Here is a 25,237-nt window from a genome sequence, read left to right as displayed (position 1 = left end):
AACCAAATGTGAATTACTGAATTGAAATAGGAAAAATATATTAGCAGCAGGAACAATCTACCACATTCTTATTTGCGCAAGATTAATAACCAGCATTTGTAACTAAATCAGCCAAAATCAGCATCAGTGCAAATGCTACAACGTACCCTATGGGTGTGGTTAACTGTAAAACAGGGGCTAGTCGTAACAGCCACTAAAACTTTGGTAAAATGATGGAAACAGTAAATTCAATACATTTCTGTATTGTTTACAACCTAAATACACGAGAACATATGAATTAAGATCTAAATAATCAGCAAAAGAGAATGTGTGAAACATTTTTACCACAAGGTAGAAGAGCTAACTATAAATAGACAGGCAGATAGATAGATAGATGCTGAACCTAGAGAACCATCAGTGTGATTGCTGTGAAAATGAACAGATGACATTGTTTCCAAAAACTCATAAAGGTACAAATCCACCATTTTTTATTCAAGCACAAGCAACAGAATTAATGTAGCTACTTCCTACCCACAGTCTTACAATAAGGAAAACAGACAATACACATCAAACATCATTTATCAAGCATAAACATTGTATTAGTTGTGGTTTCAGAATGCATACAAAGTAATATCGAGAAAAACATGCATGCACATTCAGTAAAAAATTTGAACTTAATAAAAACGGGTATAATAAAAATAAAAATGTTCATATAAATTTCAGAACCAGTTCATAAGATGGCTGTTCTGCAATATATGGCTGGGAGGATAATCTAATGGGTGTCTTAATGAAACTTCAAATATATTTGGCAATTCAGCTGCAGCATTCTGTCAACAAAGTGCATCTTTATGTAACTAAAGGTGTCGAATCTCTAAGTTGCCAGCTAACTTCCCTGAGTTTCCTGCAGCCCCCGGTTGACCTTCAGTGTGACCTTCACTGCGCTTGTCCAGGATCTGTCTCCCACCTGGAGAAGTCCCACCCCAGGAACCAGCCTGTGAAGGTAGGGGGCTCATGGCCTTGTTTCACGATCACCACAGGTGTTCCCTTATCCCTTCCTGATGGGTCTGTGTCAATATACATCTTAGCTGTAGGGGAGTAAATCACTCTGTGAGACATCGTTCACTTTCTTTTCACTTCTAAAGTGCTGTGCTTTACTGACTGGACTACTGCTAAATGCATATTGTCACTATTGTAATAAAACCTCAGAAATATCAGAATCTTTATAGGAGAAGGATGTTCTCATGTTCTTAACTTTAAGTTTTGATATGACTATGAGTTTATGCATAGACACAAAAATGAACAAAAGTCCCGTGGGACTCATCTGACATTGGAATTTTATAGAAACAGTATGACACAATTTTCTTATTATCCCAGACACAGTTGATTGGGCATCACATGTGTATTGTGTGAATTTTGTTTCATTGGTTTTGCACTGGAGCTATGAAGCTGGATTTGAAAGATTGAGGGCAACAGACTTCTGTTATAATTTGCTAAAAAAACTGCATACACCAAACATATTATGCCAAATCCACAATGTTTAAGCTAAGGGGAAATTTGTGTGAATTAGATTTTTCAGTAAATCTTTCCTTTAAGTGGATAATACTTGCTGGCCTGCTGTAAAACAAAATTTAAAAATATATTATTATTAAATTATTCTGCATGCAAGTGTATAATGTCAAGAAATTTGATTTGAAATGGAATAATTATAATAAGTAACACACAGAACCATATGCTTGACAAATGTTTATTCTTAATATGCTTTTGAATTAATGTTCAGATTAAGAACAGTATTGGCTTCATTATTATAGTAATTCTGTGCTTTGAGCCTATTAAGCCTTGAATCTCTTATCTCTATAAAGATCTTAGAATCTATTGTTTCACTTTGATGTTTTTATGCTCCATATTCTTGTTACACTACAAAGATAATTCCATTATGTTTTTTTTGACCTACTATTCTCTATGACACTGCGAATGATTTCATCTTTAAAGTACTTTAATGTCATTTTGTGCTCATGTTAATGCTGTTAGAAGTCCATTTTAACACTCATAATGACATAAAACCCATTATCAAGCTTAATGGGGTACATTTTATTGGAAGGGGGTGGTTAATATGAATGTGCCTCTTACCAGATTTTACTGATTCAGTTTTCTCCACTTCGTTGGCATCCTTTCCAATCCAGATAAACACCTGGGAGTTTAAACCACTTTTTAATGCACTACAGTCCAGTGTTGTATTTACATCATAGACATTACAGATGAAGGGTGTCTGTGTTAATGCTTAAATGCTCTGTTACGTTACATTTAGCTGTATTAACTGTATTAACTTTTTTTATTTTTTATTTTTTTATACCTGATCCCAGACGTCCAGTAGCATGACATCATCTTCTGCCAGGTCGTCCTGGGTGAACTCACCTGGCACCTCTTCAATCTGAGGATGAAATATAAAGACTTCGTTTGTCACATGATAAAATTAAATTATGTATGAGTTATTCGTTATTTTCATAATGCAAATATTTCGTTAACTAGAGTACTATGCAAAAGTCAGAGACCACATCATTTATCTAACTTCCTGTCAGAACTGCCATTAAATGTAAGTTGATCACTTTTAAGCATCAGGAAACATGTTAACAGAAAATTACACAGAAGCCTCAACAATTTAATATAGCACTTTTTTCAGTATTTAATTCCTTTGTAGGATTCCTTCAGTATTTAAAATCCTTTCAGACCCATAGTTCTGAGTTTTTTCTCACAGAAACACCCTTGGATTTTTTCAGATATGAAGCATATGAAGTTGAAAGCTTTGAATTAAATGAAGTTGAAAGCTTTGAGTATGTTTATCTGATAGTGACAGTATTAGTGGTCTTGCACTGTTGTTTTTCTGCATATTTTAATATATTTTTTAAAGTGCCAGTTTTGGAAAATCCTTTTGATCTTTTCACTGCATAATGCAAGTAGATTATGTTACATATATAATGTACTGAAAGCCATTTTGACTGGAAATTAAACAAATGAAGGGTGGGATCTGACTTCTAGACAGTATTGTACATCTAAAATGTATAATTTATTTAATGCTGCCATGAGATAATGCTCTATTTGTTCACTGCTCTTTGTGATGTTTCAGAAGTGGTATTTCAAATGGGCTGTTCTTAACCTGGGTCTCAAAAAAGATGATGTAGATACTGCCAGATGTCACTAAACTAATGCTATTTGTAGTTCCTGGGGCCAAGGAAAGTGCACTTTCTGTGCAGATCATTGACTTGTCTGGTCATTCATGCAAAGAAAAAGCCCTGAAACATGCAGGAATGAGATGGTTGCACCATCAAGCATCACCGGGGAAGATGTCCAGGCTCTGGTGATCTCTACGCATCATAAACTTCAATATGCCATTGCAGTCAAGCATTATGCATGACGCTTGCTGAACATGATGTTTGTCTGCTCATAGACTTATGCACTAAAACAGTATGACTGTACAAAATATTCTACAATTTCAACACAGTTTATTGGATACAGAGCAAAAAGTGTGTTCTATTTCAAATACTACTGGGGCTTTTCATACAAATTTTGCTGTTAGTCCTTGGCTCTTTGCCCCTTAATACTCACAATAAATCTGCCTGTTTTGTTGGAGCAGGCAAACATGCGAGGAGTATGCATGATGGTTTTGCTCTCCAGCCTCTCTGATGTCTGGTACTCAGTCTTTCCACCCAGAGCTTTCCAGAAACCCTCTGTAAACAAAGAGATTAATAATGGTCATGTCATTTCACACAAAACGTCCAAGCTAAAAAGCCTCAAGGTTGGATACTGTTAGTTAAAACAAGTCTTTGTAGGTCTTCCATTGACTTGCCAGTTAATACACTGAAATACTGTGTACACATATTTATTAGATATGCCAACCTTGTTGGTACACTTTGCAGTCCTAGGTATTTGCGATCACAAATGCAACCAACACTCACACTATTTGCAAGGGCTCACACTTTAGGCCCATTACCATTTTGACATTAAGCATGCTTTACAACTCCTGTAACAGTCACATCTTTTGTGCAACATGCTGTGCGGACTGTTTGTCTGATTTTTTGGTGGGCCTGGGGGGTGGATGTACATGACATAATTGACAATCGTACTTTTTTTTTTTTGTTAGATCTAAACTTATTTTCATAATCTTTCTTGAATATTTGATTGTAGAAATGTGTTAACGTTGGAGTCTGTGCAACAATTATGTTCTCGTTTCTCAGAGGAATCCTTAATTTATTATTTGTTTCTCGTTACTTTTTATCAGGTTAACTAAGCTACATTGAAGTTGAAGAAACCTTTAGGCACACAATCGTCACAACAATTTAACTGCAAACACAAAAGCGGTGCAAATATTGAGAAAAGCGTTTTAGCCGGCAGTGATCACAAAACAACTGACCGGATCAGTGAGGCCACTGGTCATTGTTCGATGTAACAGTCTCTGAACAAAATGAAAAGCTTCCTACCTTACTGGCTGAATACACAGTGAAGCAAAACATTGTTCAGGTAGGCAACAATGACACAAGGAAACAGGAGTCTTAAGCATTAAAAAGTGTCTTTAATGGTCTCTTTAACACACTCAGGAAACTCAACATGTGGTAATATATCAGTAGTCCTCTACCTGCAAGGAGACGTTAAATATTCTCAAGGCTACTTGGAACTTTAACCTTTTTTTTGGGAAGAGAGAAAGGTGAGACTGGACTGCAGCCAACAAAAGGGGTGTCAAATCTCTGACACATAACCTCATTTTCACCATGTGCAACTTATCCAGCTCCATTGGTGGGGACACATCAGCACACCCAGTGACTCTGTCATCACTCCAGAGCCACAACATCCTCCCCCGCACTGATAACACTTTTAAGGAGCCATAACATCCTCCTCCCAGTAAGAATGCCCTGACAGAGCAGCACTTATTGGATGAGAGGCATGATGATGTTCGACTGTATCAGCTGCTGGAGACACCAAAACTGCACAAACAATCTACACCATCCTCCTTCTCCACCACCGCCTTACCCCACCTTAACCTCTCACCAGTTATGGAAAAGCTGTTATCGGCTGGGATGAGGCTGTCAATTTCCCTATCAGCCAGCCCTCAGGTTCAGCAAAAAATGAGCACAGTTTTTCCTCCACACTCATCTACTGCCTCAGGGACTCAACAACACAGTCACCAATCAAGGACTTAGTTAAAGCTGCTATGCTGAAGCTCAACTAAATTGATGAACTGTTAAACAGAGCTTCTTCAACACTGCTGTGGATGAAAGGTGCAACACAAATAAACTTGCCTTGCCTTGCCAGTGCCCAGTGGCCTTGGATAGCCAGGGCCCTCAGACCCAAAGACTGTCTGCTGCAGATGCCAAATCAAATAAGTGCCCCTCTGCCCATTCCTTGCTATGATATTTAACCTAATTAAATACCCCAACATGTGCAGAGAAAAAAAGGCTAAATATAATGTTATAAAAGTTATTTTTCAGGTGTCCTTTTTTGTTAGTTTTTGTAGAATCGTCAGATGGTGGGGATAGGGCCGCCTAAGATACTTGTGCACAGGGGCTTTGTGAGAAAATGATCTGTCCCTGGTTGAAAGATCTAGGTAATACTGACTTTAAAAGTGTGAGTGATGAGAGACAGTATGAGACTGCTTAATAAATTGGCAACTCAATATGTTTAAATATGTCCTTTTTACCTGGCTCCTGTCCCTCTGTGATGTGCTTTGTCCCACACTGCAGTAGCTCACTCATGTATTCTGCTCCATGCTCCTCTTCTTCACTGGCCCCCTTCCCCACCCACATATATGCTTCCCCCTCAGGCATCTTCAGCAGGTAGGCATCATTGGAGTTCAGACAGGATGCTTTGGCATCAACCTGTGAGAAAGGGGACATGCAAATACAGATAAAGCTGATAAATGATCTGATGAAGTGCATACTCAAAAAAGTTGTATTAAAAATAACACATAGTGTATGTGTCTAGTTAAAAACAACATATGCAATTGGGAGCGACAGCAACTCAGCCACAGAGTGGTAGGCCATGTAAAATGACAGAGCAAGGTCAGCAGATGCTGAGGCGTATAGTGCGCAGAGGTCGCCAACTTTCTGCAGAGTCAATCACTACAGACCTCCAACCTTCATGTGGCCTTCAGATTACCTCAAGAACAGCATAGAGAGCTTCGTGGAATGGGTTTCCAAGGCCGAGCAGCTGCATTCAAGCCTTACCTCACCAAGCGCAATGCAAAGTGTCGAATGCAGTGGTATAAAGTGCTGCCACTGGACTGTAGAGCAGTGGAGACAAGTTCTCTGGCAGTTCGATGGATGACTCTGGGTTTGGTGGTTGCCAGGAGAATGGTACTTGTCTGACTGCATTGTGCCAAGTGTAAAGTTTGGTGAAGGGGGATTATGGTGTGGGGTTGTTTTTCAGGGGTTGGGCTCGGCCCCTTAGTTCCAGTGAAAGGAACTCTTAATGCTTCAGCAGACCTAGAGATTTTGGACAATTTCATGCTCCCTTTTCTTGTATTTATTTTCTGTTAGTGTCCACTTAAAATGTTTTGTATGGATTTATGCACCAAAAACTGCCATAATTGATATTTACATGAGCATTTTACCACCTCTTTTATCTCTTAAAATTAAACTGTTTGTTAAAATGAAGCTGTGTCTGTGTCTTTTGTTGTCTGACACATAATGAGTGCTGTTTACAGACATGTCATTTCTGACAGTGTGGAACACTTTGTTGTTCATGTGTGTAGAAGCTCACCTCAGAGATGCGTGTGATTGTGCCCAGGTTTCTGCGCACTTGAAAGAGGCGGGTCAGGGCCGGAGGAGCCTGTCCCCCCTCCCTGGATGTCCCATTCTTATAGACCACCAGTGGCTTGGCTTTGAAAAGACTTAACAGATGCGCTGGCTCTTTCCCCTGGGTCACACGCACCTAAATAATGATCACGAGAGCCATAAATAATACAGTCATTTTCTTTACTGTAATTTCCAGTGTGACCACAAGATGGCACTGTATTTCAATAAAACTGCAAAATAGCATTAGATTTATAATGCTTGTTAATCCAAGTTTAAATCGAGTGATGTTATATCTGAAATTGAAATTTCATTCTTGAAGAATGCCAGTCTAGTAAGGCAAATATAATTGATAGCCACAATGAAGAATTGAAACATTACATTTTAAAGAGCCTAAAACTAGAGATTAGGATGTTTTTGTTGATTTATGCAGTATTCTGTAGTTCAGCATTATTTCCCCAGCCTCATCATGCTGTCATTCTCACTACAATACCTAGCATGTATTGCACAAATACATCATTATCATTGGGATCCTTGTGTCGTCAATCCTGACTCCTTATGTTACTCTGTGTAAACTTGCTTAAGTCAACAAGTTTTTTTTTACCCTTTAAGGCAGAGCAAATAAACCAAACTGAGTTAAAGTATCTAGAGAGCCAGCAACCTTGCTACTTTTAGTTTTTAGATTTTATCTCTAATAATCTGACAAGTCATTTCTAAAGCAATGGAGGTTATGGGTTTCCATTATGATGATGATTTTATGTCAATTACTGCAGGAAATTATCCTTCCTAAGAGTAACATTAGCCTTCCTTCTGCATTCACCAGATAACAAACAAATCTCCCCAGATCAGTTCCTCCCACTCTATTTACTTGATCAGAAGGGGCTTTTCTAGTTTTTAAGGCTGAAAGTTTATTGGAAAGTGTAACTATGGTTTGTTATGTTATGTTTAACTATTATTTGTGGCTGGTACATAACATGGCTAAAAGTAATGCAGCAGACATATAGCATGTGTGTATTATGTGTAGATTTGTCATGAAATAGATGTAAAGTAAGTAAAAATAAGTACATTTTTTATACAGCACTTTTCACAGACACAAGCCACAAAGTGCTTTACAAAACATAACACAATATAAAATGTACAACATGACACAGTACAAAAGATTTAAAACAAATACAGGACTGGCAATGCCTTAGCTGCCTTGATTATTATCCAAATGCCTGCTTAAAAAGGTAGGTCTTTAGTTGCTTTTTGAAAGACTCCATAGAATCAATTGATCTTAAAAAGGGGGCAGTGTATTCCACAATTTAGGAGTGACAACCTCAAATGCTTGATCTCCATGAGTCTTTAACCGAGAACGTAGAACAGACAGTACATTTAAATTACTCGACCTAAGAGAACGTGCTGATACGTATGGATGAAGCAGATCAACCACATACATGCAATGCTCTGTAAGTAAGTGTAAGGATTTTAAACTGAATCCTATACTCAACAGGAAGCCAGTGTAACGAAACTAACAGAGGGGTAATGTGAGACCATCTATTTGACTTGGTCAGTAACCTTGCTGCAGCATTCTGAATCACCTACAATCGGTCACGAGCAGACATAATAAGTGAAGAAAAAAGAGCATTACAGTAATCAATACGAGATGAGATAAATGCATGTATAAGCATCTCTAGCTCCGCCCTTGAAACGACAGACCTCAATTTACTAATATTCCTTAAGTGGAAAAAACAAGATCTTGTCAGTTGTTTAACATGTGTGTCAAACAACAGTGACTGATCAAAAATGATACCCAGATTATACAGGCTGGAGTGGACAACAGTGGAAAGAAGACCCAAATAAATCACCTGGACAGCGTTTCCGCCAAGCGAGCGGTCCAGTTCCACAGTTAGGAAGGCCGAAGCAGTCAGCTCATCTATTGTGCTGCTGGAGCCCTGCCTAAGGAAAGAGTGTGAGTAAAATCGCTCTTGTAGTACAACTGAATAAACTATCACTACATTCTATTTCAAATAATTTCTGTCAAATTTGAATTGTCATGAACCCACAAAAGATATGAGACTTCAATGTAAATGATGAATCTTACCAGGTGTAGATAATCTGTCCTCTTTTGTATGTATATAAAATAATATAGCAGTCTCCACCATAGAATTGCCCGTAGGTCTTTGGATCAGTAGGTACTTTGCTCTCTCCTTTACTGCCCGTCTCTACCCTCCATATCTGACAATAAAACAAGGAAACCATCAGAAACACTGTTATTGCTTTTGACATTGCTAAATTACACACATATAATGCTGATATAGGTAATGGAGGATACATGATTTTTACAATGTCTCCATTTAGCAACTACAAACCCAGAGCACACTTAATGGAGTCCAACACAGGCCCAGCCCTATCAGACATGCCAAAAACTGGGCCCTACCATGCCTCAGATCACAAAAACAATCAGAAAGCATTAAATCAGCTAAAGTCAATAAAGTCAAATGAAAGAGAATGCATTGTATTTTTCCAAATCATTGAGGTTTTGGCTTGGTATACCCAAAACAATTCAATCTGTTGTGTTTAAAACAGGATATATTACCCCTTACCCAGCTATTTAAACTATGGGAACTTTCTTGATGATTGGTACAGGAGACAAGATTTTATTGGCTCCATCTGTTTTCATATTGAGTGTGTCTTTCCCCTTGTTTTTCTTACCATCTGTGATGTCTTTCCTTGTAGGCTATGTTCCCTGACCGGAAAACTTTCCTGATGAGCTTGATTTGCCACTGATGGTCTTGTGCTGTGCCCACAGTTATGAAATTGTGTGCAATAAAAGCAACAGGATCTAGAAATTAAGCATTGGTCTGCAGCATTTATTTGCTTTGTTTTTTACTTTGTTTTACTTTTTTTATTATGACTGATATATATGACATTAGGGTGACTTTAACTGCAGGTGTACTTTTCATCTAGATTTACATTTGAATTGCTGTATGTAGGCTTTGACCTCCTGGCACTGGTCCTCTCCACATGTTAGACATATATTTGCACTCCATATAACATTGCGTCACAATGAAGCTCAAATTTTGTGTAAATTGCATTTGTGATGGCACTGTATGGTTCTGTTCCAAACATGGCATACTACATGGACATACATTTTCAGCACTAGCATATACCTGAAGCTGTAGTTCCTCAATTAAATGGGTCAGTTAAAATACCAAATTACATATATCAGAGGTGGTGTATATTACAGAGCTTTTGTTCTGTAAACAGTGATTCCCTACCAACCACAGCTGTGTGCATAGCAACTAAAAGCCATAGATCTTTCTGTAATTCTGTTTTGTAGGGGTAATAAAATACGGTGTGTACAACTTTCGGTGGTGAAGGTGAGTTGATACAAATGAAGTGTAAGCATGACCAAATGGTGGAGAAGTAAAACACCAACAGTGTTTGTATAATGTACAGTGATTGTATAATGATGTCCATGACAGTGGAAGGTAAAATAATGCAACCAGCAGTCTAACTTAACCAGCAAGCAGAAACATTCCATATAACTTCAGTGTGAATGGGCGGGGCTAAATGCTGTGGGTTGAATAGGTGGATATTTGTAAATGTATTGGTTTTCTTGACGTTATTAAAGCAGTGAATCCAAAACAGGCTGTTTTTGCAGCTTAATTTCCATACAGAGACTATATGGAATGGAATCTGAGTGGTACACATAAGTTATTACATGAAATGCTTATGAATATGCTGCCTGATGCCTGAAATATGGTTTTGCGATGGTTTTGCAATACGATTTTGGCCTAAAATATATATCTTAAAATCAATCCAGAGGTACATGAAAAAAAACGTATTTTTCACATGCACAATTATTTTACCATTATTGATATCACATAAAAACTGCAAAGACACATGTTAGGTTAACCGGTGGTTCTAGATAGTAAATAAAAAGGCTATATTTTCATTGTAGACATTGTAACCCTTGGTCCACCATTGTAAAGTAAATATGAGTCTGTATGCTTCTCTACAGTCTACTGTTTCATATTAAACCACTCTGAATGACTTCACATCTCAATGATTGAATTCCCCTTTAACAAACCACCAGAATCATGAATGCACCTCAGTACTACATCACCTAAGCCTCATATCTCTATTACTTTAACCTCTTCAGCACTCCTGTGGCACTTCTGATACAACATCAAACTATCTCACCTTAGAGGTTTCATGGTATAAGCTTACATTCAGAAACTTCTCATATATGCATGGTACATTTCTTCTTTTTGAAATAGCATGGCCAGTTTTGTTGATGTTTACTCTGTGGTTAATGAGTTTCTTTAAAAATTGCTCTTTAGAAATTGTTTGAACCATCTTGTTTGAAAATATGCGAGTAAAACTTTCAAAATAATGACTGTCTTCATGTTCATGTTTATTCCATTGCAAAAGGGCCAAAGAGACTGATTGGATAAATTAAATAGCCTCTGAGATCTTTCAGCCATTAAACCTGAGATCTAATAGTGAGCTTGTAGTCTATTCTGTTTACTCACCACCAGAACAACACTGTTTGCCTTGGACAATAATGCTGTATCTGTCATTGCCATTCAAATGATCTTTACCTATTCAGTGTACCATCACCCCAACCCCCTCTATACATACACATACACAAAGAGTAGACAATCCCTCCAGCACCTGTCACAGCTATTGTGCAGCTCACCTGTGTTTCTCCAGTGCCATCATCCACCATGTTGTACTGTGCTGCCATTTGCTGAGACTCATGAAGCTTGGAGGCGTCAAACTCAACCTGTTGGATCTTCGCAATCCGCTCAGTCACATAGACTCTGCCCAGACCCTCGCTCTGGTTCTTTTCCTTCCAGTCCTTAAAAAACTGCTTAAAGATGGGCGTCTCCCCTCCCTCTGGAAGAACCTGGATCTGTGTATGACATTAAAGCACTCTGATAATTTCATACGCAACAAATGCATCGTACTGGTGACCCAGAGGTGGACTCTGTAATGCTTGCTTATGTATTGTGACAGAAAATGAACAATTCTTAATGATTGTTGAAGCGAAGTAATAGATTTTCAAAGGACTTTGAACCTGTGTGTTTGCAGGATAGCCCATCTGTTGGATGAAGCCCTCAGCTGTCTTCATGGCCTCTTTTCTCTCATTGGGGTTTGCATTTCGGCCTGGGTCAGTCAAAAAATGGGTCATGCAAAACATTGGACGAATATAATGAGGTCTCAAGCTTGTATTTACCAGTTTATTAATATGCACCATTTTCAATTTCACTTAAAGATGAGTTCCACCAATGCTTCTAAATTTCTGCGTAATTAAAGAGTTAAGGTGTAAACAAAGTGGTTTGATGTGAAATGCTCTCTTCTAGAGGAAATTACCAATCAGAATTGTTCACAGTGGTTCACTGTGGTGAAGGAAACCCGACATCTGAAGAGTTTAATGTCTCTAAAAGTCACTTCGTAGACAATTATTACATGAAATGGTTACGACTGAATTGTCTGATGTCTGAATGATAACTTGGAGATTTTGCATAAAATGTGTTTGTTAAAAGAGATTTGTGGTAGACAGTTGCATGCTGATGTTAAAAAACTCCAGCAGTACTGCTGTGTCTGATCCACGCAGACCAGCGCAACACACACTAACATGCCACCACCACATCAGTGTTACTGCAGTGCTGAGAATAATCCACCACCCATATAGTACCTGCTCTGTGAGGGTTCATGGGGGGTTCTGACCACTGAAGAACAGGGTAAAAGGGGGCTAACAAAGTATGCAGGGAAACAGATGGACTACAGTCTGTAACTGTAGAACTACAAAGTGCACCTATATAGTAAGTGTAGCTGATAAAATGGACAATGAGTGCAGAAACAAGGAGGTGGTCATAATGTTAGGCCTGATCGGTGTATAACTGTATAGTTTCACTGATGGTTTTGGATACTAAATAAATGATTATATTTTATACTTTGCAAATATCGTGACCCCTGGTACCTATGATACCACTGTAAAGAATTTTGAGTCTTAATTTCTCTTAAATATACCACTTCACCTCAAAATGCTCTGAGCAACTGTTTACATAATGTGTCATTCAGAGAAGGGTTTTTACAATGAATCTAACAGCAGTAAATACAAACTAGTGTTGAGTTTTTCAACATTTACAAACAGTTTTAATGTTTTGCTTCTATGGAGCCTCAGGGTAAAGCACATACTGTCCTGAGGATTACTTGGTTAAGCTGGGTGTACCTTTCCATACATAGATCATCTTGCTCTTGCCATGATCCAAAATAAAACATTCATCAGACAAGAGATGAGTCTGAGAGAAGGGATTCTCTTCTGATACAAGTGACACTTGCATTTTTCCAGTGGCATCAGATACCTAATAAACACAATATTTTTAATGTGGTTCCACAATGCATTTGCACCTATATATTAATATTTCACTGGATCAAATATAGTGCAGCTTATGCACTTCCTTACCATGTAAAGTTTCGCCATTTTCCTGTTAGATATATCAGCCACAATGTCATCACTATCATCACCATCTGGCAGGGTTGGCTTATCACCAAGAACCTACAACATTCAAATGACAGTGCAAATGTACATTCTCATATATCTGCACAGACACATCAGGCGAAATCTTACTTCCCCTAACAACTTGTTCCTTATGTACATTCTTACAACAGCTGATGGCTAAAAGAAAACACATTACATTCTCCTGTTCTATATTTTTTACTGGATTGTGTTTTGAAGTCTTATAAGTGCTTATAACATTGAACATTTCTGTGGTTTTGTGTACTAAAAGAGTCATAATGCATTTTTACATGCATTCTCCAAATCCTCTCTAATGGAATGAAATGGGCCATATCTGTGACTCTAAGTAATATAATATGTAATATATGTAAATGACTTCTGTTATGAATCACTGCTCTATGTTATGCCTTATTCAAAGTCAAAGTCTAGGATGAAATGCACACTAGAAGCAAAATGGACTTCACAAACTGTTATGTTAAGCCTGAAATGTCTGTTACAGTCTGTCTGCAGTAACAACACTCCTTATTACTTGTGAATATTGCATGGCTTAAAGAGTTGTTGTACAGTCGTACGCAAAAGAACACACTCTGCTAATTTGAATGCACAGTATCTATTTATTTGCTGTTTTTAACATATTAAAAAACATAGCACAATAAAAAAACACAATAATATATCATATAGTATAATATAATATAACATTTATTTTTTCAATATGTCAAATTCAGGAAATAAACAGTATTTGTGCATTGAAATATGCAGAAGTGTGTTCTCTGTAGAGGATGTGTTAACCAAACCTTTGTACATGACTATATGGAAATGTTCATATTCAAAATAGACTTGTTTTTTACAGCTTAGTTTGGTCTAACATGGTTTAACAGTGTTTACATAGTACATCAGATTATTTAATTTACAAAAAGCAGGGGATATTCAGTTTTCTGTGACATGGGCCCCTTAATGGTATTTTTCTCCTAACAGGATGTTTTCTGCTCTTTAACAGTGAGCTGCTTGCCTGGCCTTGGTTTTAACAGGTGCAGGGTTACCTTGATCAGCTCCCCTGGTTCATGTTCTTCCTCCACAATCACAAGCTGAGCTCTGCCATTTCGCTCGTTATCGCGAATACCAGTGGCCACCTGGGCTGCCTTCAGTCGCTCAAACTTGTTGCTCTTGGAACCACACCACTGGTAGATAACCTGGAGAGAGAGACAGTCAGACAGAGAGAGAAAGAGGTAAGGGGTGGGAAAGAGAGAGAAAAAGAGTGTTCCAGGCCTATCACTGAGCATAGAAGAGTACTGCTTAACTTTCCCTGTTTATTCATTAAAACACTTCATCTCATTTTACCTTCTTTATGTCTGAGATACCCATCAAGTGAAGATCTTTAACAAATGTAACTGTTTATTTGCAGTAGTGTAGTTTGTACCTTGGGAACAGCTGTTTTTAACATTTAAGATGAACAATGTTTTAGTATCTCTTTCTCAGCGACAGCAAAGATAAGGTGGACATATATTTATCACAATGGACTTTAATTTTCGTTACAGGCATCATAACGATAATAAGAGTTATTCATTTGCTCTGAGAGTTCAGTGTATTATATGTCACAACAATTAAACACAATCTTCAGATAGCAAATCAAACTTCTCAGTCCTATCTCAAGTAAATCTACAGTATAAACTGCTATGCCTATTAATTAAGGCTAAAATTCAAATAAATTAGAGCAGAATGTCAGAACTTTTTTCTACTTGCTTTTGGGTTCATCACTGTTCTATGCATCTTGTAAATAAGGATCCCAGGCCTCGCTAAACTTGTCTTGTTTCCTTCGAGTAGTTGTGGTTTAATTGATTATATTGACACTGACTGTAACTTCACACTAAGGCAAATACCCACACATTCCCTCCCATGGAGCTACAAAGCAAACACTAAGTGTATGTTCTTCACTGCAGATCCTGTTTGATACTTGCTAACTATAATACTACAGTTGCATGAACACATTACTAAAGGAAATATGATCATTTCTGGTTGCCATTCTGTGGGAAGAAACTTTTATGACATTGTAATACGAGTGAAATAATATACAGTTTATATAGCTGTAATATAAGCTCAGTTTTTCATTCTGAGGTCAATATTCAGTTAGATTTTTCAATTCAATTCAATTTAATTCAACATTATTGTCATTATACAATGCAGGGTAGTACAGTATAACGAAACACTATCGGGCTACTTTTCCAGTGCAGTAATAAGACATAAATAGCAAACATTGCAAAGAAAAAAGATAGTAACAGACAAGACAAAATGTGCAAAGTCAGTAAGTTCAAGTATCAAACGTATGTGCATGGTGAATTGCATTTAATGTTATTTATTAAGAATGTTTTGATTATGTAGCTCTAATTATATTCTACACAGACTGCAATGGCTCAGAAAAATGACGTGTTTGAATTTAATGCAAAACACAAGAAAGCAAAGTAGTGTGTCCTTCTACAAAATAGTGATCTCATAAAATGAGCAATTGGCAATAAACATTACAAAACCCTGATCTACAATAAACCGGACACTTCAGCTATTACAAGAGGTGGAAATGAACCATAATGCACTGGAACCCCATTTAAAAGTAAAGACACAACAGTGAAATCTGATCTCGAAAATCTAGCTGACTATTTTTAGAAGGAAACCACATGAAAGTGTTTGCATGAAATGAAGTGCCTGTTGAACACATCTCAAGTTCAACCTATAGCAGAGTCAGCCAATGTAAAGTCACAGGGTCTACCCTCCCACTCTTTAGCAAAAAACACTATATGCTGTGTGTTTGGAACATGATGGCAGCCAAGAACCTCCACAATCAGTAATGAAAGTGGTGTTTGCTTTCTAAATTTCTTCAAACTTTAACATTATTTGATGATTTGTGTGTTTATTGCAGCAGTGAGCTCAGTTTAATATGTCCACCATAATAAAGCGTTTATGTGACTCAAATATAAAGTAGCATAATTCACTCCTTGCGAGCTTGAGAACTAAATATCGAATGTAAAAGTAAATGGACACGTTTCTGACATTATAGTACAGATCACATAACATATCAAGGTAGTTAAGTATCTCTGATAAAATGATTGTTGTTTTCACAAGCATGTAATGATTTGCTTTGTAGTCTCTGCCTTGATGGAAAGTTTGTCTGGATTCCCGAGCGTTGTCACTAATGGTAGTTTCAGCAAAAGTGCCATTAACTTTTAAAACGTGTTATTTTATGGTTTGTTTAATTTTTAAGAAAATGTCTGTGCCATATAGCTTACAGACCAATTCAGTGAATTCAGTGAATGTATAATCTACATTTATTTGCCACAATCAATATGTTGTTGGCAGCATGCAGAATTTGAGTGTTTTCTTCTTTCAGTTAGACCCTTGAAGTAAGATAAAGATAAGTATCTGAGAAAAAACTGTCAAGCTTTCAATTTGAAATGTCTTGTTATATTCAGGAAGTGCACTAGATTTAAGCATTTATTGGTTGATTACGGAAACCCATAAATGAAAAAGGCTGTTTTAAGGTGTATTCAATGGAAAATACACCAAAAGAAGCCAGTTTATGATGTATTTTTGAAAAAGGAAACCTGGGGTTCCCCAGTAAAACTTGGCCTGTTCCACCCTTGACTGTAACTGTAAGTTACTGTCTCAATGTTTTGAAAGTTTAGTGTTTAAATGAACTGATCAGTGACTTGATTATTGACAATGGCTTCCACAGAACAGCCAATGAGAAACCCTTGGAAAAGACTGGTCTTCATGTTGATACACTTTTAAATTTCAATATAGTGTTTGAAACTTTCATTCTTTCAATTTCTAGATACTGTATTGAAATTGTTAGACCCTTACAATGCATAACAGAAAGTTTAATGACTCATATGAAGTCCCAGTGTAGGTAAACCATACCATCTCTTATAAAGACGTTTATTACATTACTCTTGTTGTGGGACCTTACCGCGCCCAGGTCCACTATGAAGCAGTCGCCCTTGTTGAAGCTGTTCCAGTCCAAAGGCACCTCCGTGGCCCTGACCACTCGCCGGCCCTTGATGTGGAAGAGCCGCTTGGCAGAGAGATCATTGGTGACCACGTGCTGGAACCCTGACGACACACCGCCTGCCTGGATTCAAATAAAAAGAAAGAAAAAGAAAATAAACCTTGTTTTTACTTTCCTGCTTTCCTCTCTGGGCCTCACGTCTCAGCTCTATGAGTCAGACTCGTCTGCAAAGCACAAATCTTTGCTTCACAAACAGTCTCTCTTTAGATCAGCATCTTGTGTTGGGTTGTATAAATGGAGCATTTTGAGAAGGAAGGCACTTGTTTATTGATCTTGGACCAGTGTCCTCACTTCAGTCCTAAACAGTGAGCCATTATAAGTCAAAAGGCCAGGATGAACAAGGAAACAGTGCTTCATGGCAAATATAATGTTCTAAAAATAAAAATTAGACCGTAATAGTGTACTAACATAAATGTTTGTGTAATGGTTTCATGACAGAAGACACAGTATATGTTAGGACACATGACCCAGTGTGTGGCAGTGCTGTTCTGTTACCATTAAGCAAATATTTAAAGTCAAAACGAAGCTACGTGTTTATAAAATAAAATTGCCTAAATGGCTGGAAAGTACACCTTTGTGACCATATGTGGAAGTTAAATTTAATTTATAAATTTCTTTACACGTTCAAGAAGTGGTTCTTTATAGAAACATCCAATGTAAAGTTCCAAAAGTGGTTATTCAATGAGTTTCTTTTTCTGAAGAATCTTTTTGTGCACCTAAAAGTATAGTCTGAGGTTTTGTGTCTTTCTGTAATGCTTGCTATGCCCATATTAGGAACTCCTGGTCTAAGCATGTTTTCTCTATGGGGAAAATGAATTGCATTTTGGAAATTGCAGTCATTGCGTATAATTAAAATTGAATTAAAATATATTATTAGAAAAAATAGAAAAAATCAGCAGCGTACGCTTGCATATAGCAATATTCGTATTTGAAAGAGCTTGTACTTCATTAGATCAAGAGACATTCAGAGGAAAAATGTTTCTACGATTTTTCTCAAAGAAAATATTACGTTAAACTCATAACGGGCATGATGCCGACTACAGAATAACACAACTTTCTCCCAATGACAGTTAATGGATATTAAAAGTAAATGTCAGAGGCAGAAGGTTATGGCCTGTATGGGTTCATACTTTGTATGTGATCCCTCCTTTGAAGTAGCTAGTGAAAGCAGTGGATTCATAGCCCTGGAGTTCACGGTACTGAACTGGTTTACCCCCCAGATAGTCATCCAGTTGTACAGTGAAGATAGCTGCAGCTGTACTTTCATCCTGAGTGCACTCTTTACCTAGACATAGACAGAAAACCAAGACATATAGTCACATAAAAAAGTAAGTACACCACATGAAATGTTTCATTTTATGGCATATACGTGCATATCAATGTTTGATCATAGGCTAAATTAATAGATAAATGTCAAGTCATAGAACAAAATTTGATTTTGCAATCATTAATATAAAAATAAAATGACTGAGATGTCTTTGTCTGTTGAAAAGTAAGACCATCCCTGGTTTCAGTAACTGGTATTGCCTCTTGGCTAAAACAACTGGCATTTCCTGTAACAGTTTCTGATATCTCCTGGGGAAAAAATTGTTCACTCTTTCATGCAGAATTCTTTTCAACTCTGCAATGTTTGGGGGGCTTCTTGCATGTACAGCCTGTTTCAAATTCCCTCAGAGCATTTCAATGGGATTCAGATCTGGGCTTTGATTAGGCCATTCCTCAACCCTCCCTTTCTTCCTTTTGAGCCATTCCTTGGTGGATTTATTTGTATGTTTGGAATCATTGTCCTGTTGGAAAGTTCACTTCTTCAGCTTCATCTGTTTTTAGTGATGGTCTCATTTTCTCCCCAAGCACTCTCTGGTATGAGTTGATGCTATGACAGTTGGCCAGGCCCTGATGTAGCAAAACAGCCACAGACCATAACTTTTCCACTACCATGCTTTACAGTTGGTATGAGGTTCTTCTATTCTAATGCTGACTTTGGTTTTCTAGTACTGTGGCTAAACAACTCTATCATTGACTCGTCTGTCCACAGTACATTGTTAAAGAAGTCTTGGTACTTGCCTAGATATTAACAAACTTTAGTCTTTTTCTAGTCTTTAGTCTTTTTTTTTCTGATGGGGGCACCTGATTTCAATTTGACACATTTGAAGGAGTGATATATTTAAGTGTACTTACTGTTTTTTCACATATGGAAATTGCCTTTCTGTTTATTTCAGTTATATAATGGATGACAACAATGGTAATTTTAAGTGTCTTTTGTTAAATGATAAACCTTTATCTATCAACACTGTTTATATGAAATGTCTTTCTCAAAATATGCTGAAATAGGCTAAACTTTCCACAGGGTATACTTACTTCTTGACATGACCGTACACAGACAGACAGACAGACAGTAAAATTAACTTTTCTGCGAATTGCAGTATTCTGTGGTGCTTATATTTTAGCATGCTATTATGTTAAAATTAATATTTAATGCTATTTTTAAGCTTTAATATTTAATTAATATGGACAGATATAAAAGCATAGACAACTGCAGATGTCTAAGGCCATATACTGCAGCATATTATGTATTGTTATTTACAGCAAGCCTTTAATAAATCACCATTCCATAAATGGGTCTGAAAAGAACATTGTTAAGTAGCATTGCACTGTAAACGGGATGTCCGTTTTCACACTCTAACATGGTTATTAACACCCACTGTGTTAACCATATTTTACACTCACAGACTCTACTGTAACACGTTTCATGCTTTACAGCCAGTTTTAATGATAAGCTGGTAAGTGCACAGAAGCATTGCAGTGATCTGACAGTTTCTCTGTAAAAGGCCTTGTAAGTGTTCCTGTCCATTATGTGGCTAGCTGCATTAGGACATGATAGGCAGGAGAGCCATTAAAAGTCCATTTACATCCTTAGTGGTCAATGATTCTTAATGGAGGGGGTTATAGGAAGGCTGAGAACACAAATCTATGACAAAGACATGCTTTTGACCTCCATTCAAGACAGTGAGGTTAAGAAGAGAATAATCATTTATAGTAAATTGAATTCAATTCTTTTCAAATTGTATCTCAAACCATTTATTTATTTAGTATTTCATTGCGGTCATGTCTTTTTTTAACACTGTTTTGAAAATATCAGCTGCCCTTCCATTTCATGTAAAACAGGTAAGTAGGAAGCATCCATAGAGCACATTATCATACATTAAAGTTAAGAGCATTGTTTCCTTCTTCTATTAAGTTAATGTTTTGGCCATATTGTTCTGACAGCATTGAACTGTTTGAAACATATGTGAGATGAGAACTTGTTTAATTGCATTTTATGCATCCTTCACTTGGACCACATACTGCATACAATCATCACTTCCTTACAAACATCATGAAATCTTCCCACTTCTGCACACAGTAACCTTTGACTTGTCATAACATGTGACATTCAAAGCAAAGTCTAATTAGTATATGATGTAACGTGTTTTAGGCCACAACTGGTCAATAGCATGTATGACAGTGGCAGCAGAGCTCAGGATCACGATTTGTTGTCTTACTAGAGACCAGCCAAGATTGGAATCTGCAGATTTTTGCTCAAAGCATGAAATCAACAACTAATTTATTGTTTTTATTTTGTCAGATCAAGGCAATTTTATGGGGTTTATGGCACTTTATTTAATTCATGTTATTCAAATAGGCAGCGGATTTAAAATTTTAAATGCCAGTTTGCCCCATTAAAGAGCAAATAATCTCATTTTTATTGCAAGTTTGGCTAACTGAACGTACTGGAATTGTGCTAATTGCTTTCATGAGTTCATTGAATAATAAAATTCCTCACAGTATGAGCTTTAGAATAAAAGGTCTGATCAAAATTGGCTAAAAAGTCAGCCATTGGCCAGTTTGGCTGTAAAGAAATCAGAATTAGAATTCGTCAGAAAGAATCCTTAGTATAGTTAGAATTAATTACTGTAAAGGCAAGACAAGTTATCGCAACCTGTTTTACCCTGACCCTTTAACTTCCCTAACCTGATGATCAGCTTCCTGCTCTATGTTTGAAAGCCTGTTCTTGTTTGATAGGTAAATGACATGCCCTAATAAATCATGATATCACACTTCCAAATGCTAACCTGGCTTTTTAAAGCCCTCCTTATCTGAGCAGTTCCCATCAGAATTCAATCAGTGCATTTTACCAATTCCGTTTTGATACCAGTGATTCCACAGGTCATCAGCATCATCTGCATAGACATGAATCATCCTCCATACAGATTCTTTCAGCAGCAGTACATCACGCTTTTTTTTTAATCTGAAATTATGTAATATTCTGAGTTAAGCCTGTTCCAGACAAATTATTCTTGGTATTTTTTATTTTGCTTACCCAGCCAGAAGTGCAGATCATAGAAGCAGACATCCTTCTGTTTAACAGTGCGTAGGACAAGGTAGGCATCTCCCACATAGAAAGCGCCATGCAGGCTTTCAGGCACTGGAGCCAGTTCCATACTTTCAATCCTCCAGATCTGCAGACCTGTGCTCTTACCGGCCTGCTCGAACTCCTTGTGGTAGACACCCATGACTGAGTGGAGTGTGTATTGCTCAGGTGTGCTGAGTGTAGAGTGAAGTAAAACAGACACAGTTGCTCTGCAACCGGACAAAACTGAAACAACAGCTGCAGAGGGCAACAGTCTTATACAGAGAGCAGAGAGCAAGTGGGTGTGTTCAGTAAATCATCGAATAAAAGAACAGAACAGACAGGCATATGGAGAGAGAGAGAGAGAGAGAGAGAGAGAGAGGGAGGGAGAGAGGAAGAGAAAGAGGAAGAGTTATAGAGATAGAAAGAGGAAGAGAGTGTGACAGCCAGAGAGAAAGAGAGAGGACAGTTTTCATTAAATTTTATGAATATAATTAATTTTATTATTTGATATTTTTCTTTTTAAATTTGATTTGTTCTGTAGTTTCCATCATTGTACTACATAGACAGTCATGCTGATTAAGCTACTTTGCATTGAACTGAAAGAGTAAAAGAGAGAGAGAGAGAGAGAGAGAGAGAGAGAGAGAGAGAGAGGAAGAGTTATAGAGATTGAGACAGTCAGACACACACACACACACACGCAGAGTTACTATGAATGATAAATCACATTTCCATGACAGGTGAAATGAAATGAAAGGCACAGTTTTCTGTGGGCTGTCTGAGTGCTGGTCCCAGGCTACCTATGTTAACAGTTAATCTACTAACATTGCGTTCATTATTGTGTGATAAATGCAAAATGTAAAAAATATATAATTGTACTATTATACAATTATAAGCTGTTGATTCTGTGTTTTTCTCTTTGACAGTATATGATACTCCTAGCAGTCAGGAAACAGGTGCAGCACACTCTTATTCAAAACTGTGGTAATCTAATTTGATCAAACAGGATGCAAAATACTTATTTATAGAGACGTCAGCGTATACAATTAGACTTTTGGAGAGGAGAAATCTAAGATGTGGGACTGCTGGTGCAGTTTTATTCTCCTCAGCACAGCAAGCAATAACACAGCTTTTTATAATCCCCAAGGCCGATTCTGACAGCAGGACAAACAGAAATTTTAAGAGGTTTATCTCAAATGCAAAATCTCAGAGTACTAAGGTTTATACTATTCAAATATATCAATTTAGATTCCTAAATCTGTGAAATCACTGATGCATGTGGTTGGGATTTTGTACATAACTGGGTAAGAGACATTTCCCTGTCCCTACCTTAACAATCATGCATATTGCTAAACTGAGCCTTTAGATTAGTGATGGGATGAACTCACTCAGTGTCTTTAATTTGGGGGTGTTTAAAATTTCTGAATTTTAAAAGTATAGACCAATATGTACACAGACAGTCAAAAATAATTGCTCATATGTACGTCATACACTGAGTTGAGTAGAAGTTTTTTTTTGTGTGCTCTCTGTTCACTAAGGAGGAGGAAAACCACAATAAATCACATTCTAACAAGAGAATGCAAGATGCATAATGAATTAGTTTACTAAAAGAAATTCAGCCATGATTTAAGACCTTAAGGTTATGTTGGGAAATGTTTGGAGATGGAAAAAGAGAACTACTGCAGATGCTCTGTGGGCAGCAGGAAAGAATGTGTGGGAAGCAGTTCCTTTAAATAGATAAAAAAACCTTTAGGAAAGTCTGACACAGCTGTGTGATGACCTACACAATGCTGATGAACATGACAGTGTCAAAAAAAAAAGATGCTTTTTGATTTTTATTAATGTTCACTGACGCACCATATAAATGAAGGAATAAAAGAAATACACAATGATTGTTTGTATTGATTGGCATTTAGTGGGCCAATGCCACTCCAGCTCATCTCAGAATCATTAAGTGGTGCTTCATCAGTCCATAGAACAGTTGTACTGCTGTACAGCCACGTTATATATCCCTAAAGCAGATGCTTGGTCTTGAGCATGATCATCTTAGTGTGCTTTTGCATGCAAAACACTATATATACACTTGGAATAAATACAAAGATAAATACAGTAAAATGCAACAAGACCTCTTGGATAATAATAGTTGATATTGTATATGACACACACACACACACACACACACATATATATATATATATATATATATATATATATATATATATATATATATATATACACACACACAAAAAGGCCTTTTGTGTACAGAGAAAAAGTCTTATATCTTTGAGTTCAGCTTCTGAAAAATGGGAGCAAAAACAAAAGTGTTGCCTTTATATTTTTGTTCAGTGTATATCTTGATATAATGCTGAGCTTTCCTTAAAGGGAGGTTTGGAAATGGCTAAATGGCTAAACTAAACTAAATAGTACTCCAACATTATTACTATATATACTAGCGTTTTTCTGAGCAAATACATTTTCACTATAAATGTAACTATTTATAACTGTTCATATACTGGCCAGAAAGTCAAAGCAAAACCCCCATATGACAGCAATGGATTTACAGAAAGATACTTACACATGAGTGGTGGTGAACCTTATCGGCAACCTCACCACAGAAGACAATGTCTGAAGTATGTAGAAGAACGTCTAGATAGGCCAAAGGGATATTGGAAATGAGAACTGTGGACTGATGAAGTAATGAAACCACAATCAGCAAAGGTATGGAGGAAAAAAGGAGCACAATTTGACAAAAATAACATCGTGCCAACAGCTTTGAGTTTGGGTGGCAGCCAGTTGCACAGAAAACATTGCACAGGTAGATGGAAGAATGGAATTCTGGAAGCAAATGTGACAGTCTGTGAAGAAACTGAAGCTGAAAAGAGGCTAATGCTAAATGTACCTCAAAACCCACCATGAACTATATTTCATGAAATGCAAGCTGAAGCTTTTAGAATGGCCCTCACACTTCCCTGACCTGAACATCATTAGCAAATCTGTGGGTAGTAGTGAATCAACTTTAAGGTGCCTTTATCCTGAAGGTACACACATTTCCATAGAAAAGCACTGCCAATACAATCAGACACTCTGAAGCAGCCACACATGAGCAGTGGAACTGCAGTCTGGAGTGATGGAACACCATCAAATACCTTTGGGATGAGCTGGAGTGCCGTTTGTAATCCAAAATTAATCATCCAACATCAGTACCTGACCTCACTAATGCTCTTGTGCCTGAATTCAATCAAATACTTACAGCAATATTCCAATATATAGTCTAAAGCCTTCCCAGAAGAAGCTGCTACTGTGAGAGAGATGTTTCCATTATGAAAGCAGCTAACAATGAGAGTGCCCTGCAGGCCGTGTATTGTTTATTTTTCTACTGTGGTGTCTGACACTTGCTCCATGTTTCAGAAGAGGCTTTCGGGCCATGGTATGCAAAGGTTTAGGGTTTGTGTCTACCACACAGAGAAGCAGTATGGCTAGAAGTGACCCTCCCAGTTATTCCGTCTGTTTTGGTCAGCCTT

General features: G+C 37.3%; 1 protein-coding gene across 1 annotated transcript; it reads right to left on the bottom strand.

Moving 5' to 3' along the window:
* Window positions 1-444: 444 nt before the first annotated feature.
* Window positions 445-21,999, bottom strand: scin (scinderin). Its single transcript, XM_017693942.1, has 16 exons — window positions 21,687-21,999; window positions 18,457-18,611; window positions 17,228-17,389; window positions 14,313-14,462; window positions 13,219-13,311; window positions 12,985-13,117; window positions 11,827-11,915; window positions 11,446-11,661; window positions 8,842-8,975; window positions 8,606-8,696; window positions 6,727-6,897; window positions 5,666-5,843; window positions 3,580-3,701; window positions 2,330-2,407; window positions 2,107-2,167; window positions 445-1,064 (listed from the first exon to the last, which is right to left on the bottom strand). The coding sequence occupies exons 1-16, from the start codon at window positions 21,877-21,879 to the stop codon at window positions 913-915; spliced, it is 2,178 nt and encodes a 725-aa protein (XP_017549431.1). The 5' UTR covers window positions 21,880-21,999; the 3' UTR covers window positions 445-912.
* Window positions 22,000-25,237: the final 3,238 nt, after the last annotated feature.

The sequence above is a fragment of the Pygocentrus nattereri genome, chromosome 27 (genome assembly GCF_015220715.1).
Source record: "Pygocentrus nattereri isolate fPygNat1 chromosome 27, fPygNat1.pri, whole genome shotgun sequence".
NCBI lineage: Eukaryota > Metazoa > Chordata > Actinopteri > Characiformes > Serrasalmidae > Pygocentrus > Pygocentrus nattereri.
The sequence above is the reverse complement of the archived record's forward strand: the minus strand, read 5'-3'. Positions and strand labels throughout refer to the sequence as shown.